General features: G+C 39.3%; 1 protein-coding gene across 1 annotated transcript; it reads right to left on the bottom strand.

Annotated features, from left to right (window-relative positions):
• Window positions 1–1,520: 1,520 nt before the first annotated feature.
• LOC146492709 (recoverin-like) lies at window positions 1,521–5,783 on the bottom strand. Its single transcript, XM_085147988.1, has 4 exons — window positions 5,656–5,783; window positions 4,127–4,705; window positions 2,635–2,746; window positions 1,521–2,351 (listed from the first exon to the last, which is right to left on the bottom strand). The coding sequence occupies exons 2-4, from the start codon at window positions 4,505–4,507 to the stop codon at window positions 2,266–2,268; spliced, it is 579 nt and encodes a 192-aa protein (XP_085004114.1). The 5' UTR covers window positions 4,508–4,705; window positions 5,656–5,783; the 3' UTR covers window positions 1,521–2,265.
• Window positions 5,784–7,329: the final 1,546 nt, after the last annotated feature.

The raw sequence follows: 7,329 nt of genomic DNA, 5'->3' as shown, positions 1-7,329 counted from the left end.
TCTTTTTTTTAGTAGGACAGTTACAGATAATGCATTATTAAGTTTTGAGTCATCAAGGTCCCCTCTCATGTGAGCAGTGTTGGGGAGTAACGGAATACATGTACCGCCGTTACGTATTTAAAATACAAAATATGAGTAACTGTATTCCGTTACAGTTACCGTTTAAAAAGGTGGTATTTAGAATACAGTTACTTTGTTGAAATAAATGGATTACACGGCGGTACTTCCCTGTTTCATATTGTGGCGGGTCAGGACTGTTTGGGTTTTGTTTGACAGCTACGTTCTGTTGTTCCAGGTGCAGCGTTACGGTTGCCATGGTTACAGGGTGACGCTCTCTCTCTGCGTGTTTCCTGGGTGAGAGAGGCCTTTTTGTTGTTGTTGTGCTAAGCTAATAGGCAGAATGCTACCGGTATAGCTCTAAAGAATGTAGCATCATAGGCAGTGTAGTCCGTGCTGCAGGGAGAATGGACTGCCATACACGTTATGTGTCTGTGAGCGAGGGAGGGAGAAAAAGGAAAAGTACGAGCTGTCATCGAGCAAAAACGGGAGCTGGAAGCATGTAAATATAATAATAACCACTGCAGCCAAGAAGAGAGCCTGACGAGCCCAGCTGTAAGTAAGCTATTAAGACTCGACTGTACACCGTGTTCGTGTTTTCCTCCAAAAACAATAAGTTCTGTTGGAGCAGCCTTTCAACGCCTCTCTCTGTCTCTCGCTAGCAAAGTTGACCCAGACAACAAAGTAAAGCTAGTTTTCGGCTACGAGCCCGACACAGAACCCACCGTATTAGCCAGAGGTCCCTTTACTACGGTTCGGAGCCGCGGACCTTCAGTAACAGTAATAAATCACAGCAATAGTACATTCATGTAGTTGTAAACAGCATGATAATATATTAAGTAATCCAAAGTATTTAGAATACGTTACTCTCATTGAGTAACGTAACGGAATACGTTACAGAATACATTTTGGGGCATGTATTCTGTATTCTGTAATGGAATACATTTTAAAAGTAACCTTCCCAACACTGCTTACTTCAGCATATTTCCTGTTTTTGACACAAAAACTGTACAGCTGTGTAAATAGCAGTGGAATACTTCAGCAACTACAGATTGACATTTTTTCTTCACTTCTTCATTTTGAGCACGCTCTAATAAAGAAAAAACGGCAATATTGTCATGGTTGCTTTATTAACTTTGTCCTATTTGCATATTTAGCTGTGGATCATCAACAGTGGAGTTACATCACTATGACCTGAACTACAGATGTGTATACCGGTAAGCCAAATCCTTTTCAGACAGTAAATGTGTTATAATGTGGCAAAAAGGAACAAAATGCAGACTTGAACAAAAAAATATAAACTTCAATTAGGTGGCATGCGTCAGTCAATCAAAATCTGCATGTTTGTGTACTAATTTTTTTTTTTTTAAACGTTACAGAAGCCATTTTCCAGTTAACAATGTTTTTGTTATTTTAAGAAGAAATCACAGTTTTTCGATTTAGATTTACATCGACATAAAAAAGACTTTTGATAATAACTTTTTATTACAATTCCAACATGTTGTTTTATTCAGTGTATTGTACAGGACCAAGACTTGATTTCACATGTTGTCTTACAATAACAAGTCTATTCTCCATATTCACCACTTAACTAGGACATTGAACATTTAAGACTGTGACATATGGATACAATAAAGAATGTAAAAGACATGAAATAATGGATAGTGGAAACCTCCTGCATTTACTGTAGTGACACCATGGGCTATATGTTGGTTTGGGTTAGAAAAGGAGGTAGAACATAACTTGTGGTAGTAATAATTTTGGCTACTCTGAATGACACTTTGTAGCTTTCATCTTCTTAAGAAATTCTAATTAAATACTTGCTTAGTTTCTAAATGTGGAAGAAGCGATCAGAAGATGGACATTTTATTTACATGCTGTAAAAGTTTGTTCACCGGTTTAAGACGGGATGTTGTCTGTATGGTAGACACATACCTGTGATACTTTGAAATTTGAAATGCTTACAGTTTGTCCCATTTTTATCCTCAACATTTTATGCGCTGTAAACAACTTAAACAGCACATATGGGTATACAATAAATGTTATAAAACCATTCAAGAGGTTCTGTGTCATTGTTTAAATTACACCAACTGGTCACTATCATCGCACCTACAATGTGTTCATGTTTTGTGAAATTGCTGTCAGGTGAAGTGGACAAAATAAAGACTGACAGAACTAGAGAAATATACAGTGAAAATGTCTGAACAGCTACTTTGAAGGTGAGTATTGAATCAAGCGAAGAGCATCGTCATTTTCCAAAACTCCCTGGATGAACTCTCCTTCTGCAATTCGGTCTGCAAAGAGAAAAAAAAAAGTTTTTTATAGTTTATTCGTTTTGTTTATTTGGAGTAATATCAAAAACTAAAAGGAAGTCTTCAAAGATGGACATTAAACATAGATACACTTAAAAGGCATTGCAATTACAAACTGTTTAATTGAGGAATGTCATTTACTTTGATAGCATTACAATCCAGTAGCCTAACCTATGACTACCAGATTTGTCACATTCCTCAGGGATTTATTTCTAAACCAGTGTGTCCATATCCAATGTCCATATACATCTTCACTATTTCTTACCGTTGTCACCCTTGTCAAAATATTTCCAGAGTTTATTCGCCCTCTTCTGAGCTGTGTTTTCATCTTCAGCCAATTTGTCTATCTCTTCTTGGGGAATCAGCTTAAAAATTGCCTGTCAAGGGGAAAAATAACAAAATTTGGTGAAAAGTGAGAAAAGATTTCATTTGTGTGAGCTACAGCTGTATACAGTAAAATCTATTTTTGTGGCTGCAGAGGGAAACAGAGCCGTTGCACCCAAATCCTCCTTTAATCTGAACCGCTTTGTCACATCTATGAGCTGATGAGCTGCCTCGCAAACCAAAACAGCAACAAACTGCTGTGATTCTACAGATTAACCAACCAGCTCTTTAGGTCTCTCTGGCTTTATTTAGTGAATATATGAATACTAATCTTTAAGAATGAAATGTGGCTGTTCTAATAAGGTTTCCAAGCAATATAAAGATACATAAACACTACACAGCACAGTAATACTCCTCAGCTGCCTGTCTTAAGAATATATGATTTTGTTAAGTACTGCAAAATTGTATTTTTCCAAATGTAAACCGAATAATTTTGTTACATATCAGGGAGGATGAGCACTATTGTGGGCACAAAAAACTAAAGTGAGAAGGCACTGGCTTTATATAATTATAAGTGCCTTTTTATATTAGTCTGCATGCTGTCAACAAATAATGATGCTTATTGATGAAAGTTTCCAGTTTTCTCTCTAAAAAATAATTCGAGTGGGTGGTAGATAAAACTGATTAATTTTCAATTCCATTCAAATTATTTCGGTTAAATTTTATTTTTGCAATTTTTTATGACATCAAACAAGCTCAAACACTGTCTTAAATAATCCTGTGTGCCCATCACACATTTGTTTCCGTTATACTTCATTTGCTATTCAAAGTTTAATAGCTAACATACTGTCATGCTTCTTTGAAATGTATTAAAATTAGAACATTTCACTTACTAAGAGTAAAAAAATGAATATGTGGAAAACCGAGGCTACGTTGTGACATATTAGAATAGAATAATCCTTTAAATGTCCCACAACAGGAAATTTGGGTGTAACAGCAGCCAGAAAGACACATATACAAACAAACAGTACGCAAGACACAGAACAGAAACATACACAATTTTTACATATTTACATACACAGGATACATATTTACATTCTTTAGGGTTAAGTTAAACGCAATCTATTTATCAGCATTAATAAATTATTTTTATTTATGATCATATATAAGAACATGAAAATATAAACCCAAGTTTAGGCTCAGAATTCAAGCATATTTGGAGTCTTAATTTCAACTATAGTGTCCTGTTTTGCTATTTACAGGTTGGACATGTAGTTCAAGACAGTCTAACATCATCTTCTATGCAGATGATACGTTTGTCTACCTTTGTTCTTGTGAATCCACCTGTTTCTGTAAACAGTGTGCAAACATCTAGAAGCCAAAGCTAAAGGAAAAGCCGTGATTTAGCACTTCATCACCACCCTTTCACTCACCGTGCAGATTTCCGAGACCTCCGACTTGGTGATGTATCCATTTTTGTCCACATCAAACAGCGAGAAGGCCCATTCGAGTTTCCTGGTGGTCTTTCCTGTTGACGTCATGTGGAGGGCAATGATGTACTCCTTGAAGTCCAGAGTGCCATCATCGTTTGTGTCAAAGGAGCGGAAGACGTGTTGAGCATATGTATTGGCATCGCTTTCTGGAAAGAACTTGCTGTAGATTGTCTGAAACTCCTCTTTTGAGATGCGGCCATTTGGACACTGCTTCTTGAAGTTTTCATACCACTGGACAATTTCAGTCTCTGAGAACTTGGTGTTGAGCTTCAGATCCTCCAGGATCTCTTTGGACACAGCTCCGCTCTTGCTGTTTCCCATTGCTGGTGTTTTAGTGATGTTTTAGAGCTTTATTTGAGAGTGAATCTGTGGCCCCTGGCTCTTCTAGGGCAATTTTAACCCAACTTTAACCTAAGAAGTTACCTCCTCTGCTTGGTTAAAGGGGTAACTATTCCCGGGGTATGGTGGCAGCCCTCTTGATCCTGTCTTCACCTGCTATTCAACCCACCAACACAAAAGCTGTGAAAAGAACAGCCATATGGTAAGCTCTTTAAGCCACTCAACCATCTGTACTTCCAGCAATAGGTGACAAGGTTCATTTCAGGTCAAAAGTAAAGTCCTTGCTTATCGACATCGAAGTGTGCAAGTCTCTACCCTGTTGATCTCTTAAAATAAGCACCAAGCCAGGTTGCAACTGAGGACTCAAATAGACACGATCTTGGCCCATGAGTGCACCTTGTACGGAGAGTTATTTAGTCCTGGTAAGTTTCTATACTGAGCTTCATCCATACTTAGGAGTCTTGTCTATCTATTACTTCATGGGGAAAAATGCTGTGCTTGCCAAAGTTTACATTTTCATTACCAATGTTGAGTAAAAACTGAAATGGCCGAACCATAAATGTATCTTCACATAAGTGATTGCATCTATAAGTGACAGTCAATCAATAGCTTTACATTTACACACTGGTAAGGGTCTTCGAAAGTCAGCCTGCAGCTAAGCTTGTAGTGAACATTTGTACCTCTACAACTGGAAGACCCTTGTTTGATATAATAACTAGATCCAACATCCTTACATGAAAACAAAAATGTTGTTTCCTTGCGAATTATAAAATACCCCAAAAAATTGTGCAAGTGATTATTTTAATAAAATGAATGAATTCGTCTGTGAGAAACACAAGTGAATAGGACGAAATTTCTCTTAATTATATTTTTAAAAATTCAGTTTTGGGTAAATGTCTCTTGCGAGCTGTAAAACAAATAAACTAAAACAAAGAAAAGTTTCAGTTTCAAGTCAAAAAACTTGAATTTAACCATTAAGAAATAAAAGTTCACTGCTCATTAAATTGAGTTGAACTACACCTGATTAAGATGCCATAAAGTAATAAGTCGAACAGTATCCTTAGTGTTTCCACACTCCTTATAATCAGAATTTATCTTGCCGGTGTTGCTCAGCTCTTTCTGTCTCCTACCTGTGTGATCAGCTGGGGAGTCCAGGACAAACAGTGATGCTCTGTCTGTGAGTAGCTGAGGAAATGAACCTCCACCTGATGGGGAGAGTCAATTAATCTGGATCACCCTGAGGCGGAGCCACATCAGCACCCATGTGAGAAAATACCAAAAATACTCTTGCTGAGTATAAGTAGTAGTGAAAGTTCAAGACTGAACAAAAAGCTCAAACCACTATTGATATATTCTCATTTCTTTGGTTTATCACATATATAGTTATACTATGATCAGGTTGTCATTTTGTGCCATTTTTCTGAATATTTTGCACTTTGTCGGAGATCTGGTCAGTCTGTCATTGTCATTGTGACATGAAAACAGAGCCTGTAAGGACATTTACAATGAGAAGCCACATTAAAATAGCTCCACCTGACGCTTGCAACAGCACAGATGAGAGCATCCTGTTGTGTTTGGCAGTCTGACTATGGCAGTAAATACTTTTTTTGTGCGTCCTGTTTGGCACTGTAGCAATCAGAATTATTGTCTGAAGGCCAAGAAAAATGCCCAACAGATTTACTTTCCCAAGTGGGCCTTTTGCTATACTGGTCCACTTGATTGTTATAGTTTATTTGATCTTTATTAGTTATTTCTATTCTAAGTTATTGTAATCAGGCCAGACTGGACTCGGGGACGGGAAAGAAAAACAAGAAGAAAAGTTCAGGAGGAGAGGGAAAGAAAAAGGAGAAAAGAGATAGAGAGAAAAGACAATGAAAATCTGCTTCATCACCTTTGTCTTGTTTTTTTCTCTTTTTCTTTTCCTGGATCAGCTGTTGAGAAAAAAAGAAAACAAGCAGAAGAAGACTAGAACAATAGAATAAACAACATCATGATGATCTATGGGAATATAACAGTAAATACTAAATATTAAACATCATTGTGCAGCACGTAAGATCGACAGCGCACAGTGTGCTTTGAGGTAGGAGCCAAAAAGGGTGTAGTTTGTGTGTGTGATCACCCGTGTGTACACCTGTGAGCATGGACGCGCTTGTTTTTAAAAGGTTCCTTCATGTAATGATCTGCTAGAAGGTGTGGGGGGGCCACAGCCCCGTCCTCCAGGGCATGAAGCAGGTATGGAGGAGATCAAGACTCCAGACATCCAGAGGCCCTCAGAACACAAGAGACCAAGGAAGACCAACAGAGGGGCAGCCGTGCCACTATCCCAGAAAGAGCTGAGGAGAGTCCCAGATGAGGGGTCACTCAGCAGCCGCGGAGCAGAAGCCAGGGGGGGTTGCAGTGACGTGTCCGTGAGCTCCGCCGGCAGCCAGCTGCGCCAGAGTGACCGAGCCCCAGGCCGAGAAGCCGTGGGCACCCCACCCCCGAAGTGGCCCGAGCGAGCCCAAGGCTCCAGGCCCCAATAAGCAGCCACCAAAGAGTGAGCCGGTGTGTACCTGGACGCCCATCCCCGGATACAAAGACCCACCAACGCACCGATGTCTGAGGGCGTCTGCCACTGGCAGGGGAAGTGGTGGGGGGAGATAGGCCTCCAAACCTTGATGTCCCCAGAGAGGTGGCGTCTGATACCCAACCTGACATATAGACACAGACATACAGGCACACACAGATACAGACATCCATTCCCACCCTCATGCTCTCATATGCAATTACTCCACACTCAACCAACGTGGAGACAGACGTAAAGA

The sequence above is a fragment of the Neolamprologus multifasciatus genome, chromosome 22 (genome assembly GCF_963576455.1).
Source record: "Neolamprologus multifasciatus chromosome 22, fNeoMul1.2, whole genome shotgun sequence".
Taxonomy (NCBI): domain Eukaryota; kingdom Metazoa; phylum Chordata; class Actinopteri; order Cichliformes; family Cichlidae; genus Neolamprologus; species Neolamprologus multifasciatus.
Note: the sequence above shows the minus strand (reverse complement) of the source record. Positions and strands in the feature narration are given on the sequence as shown.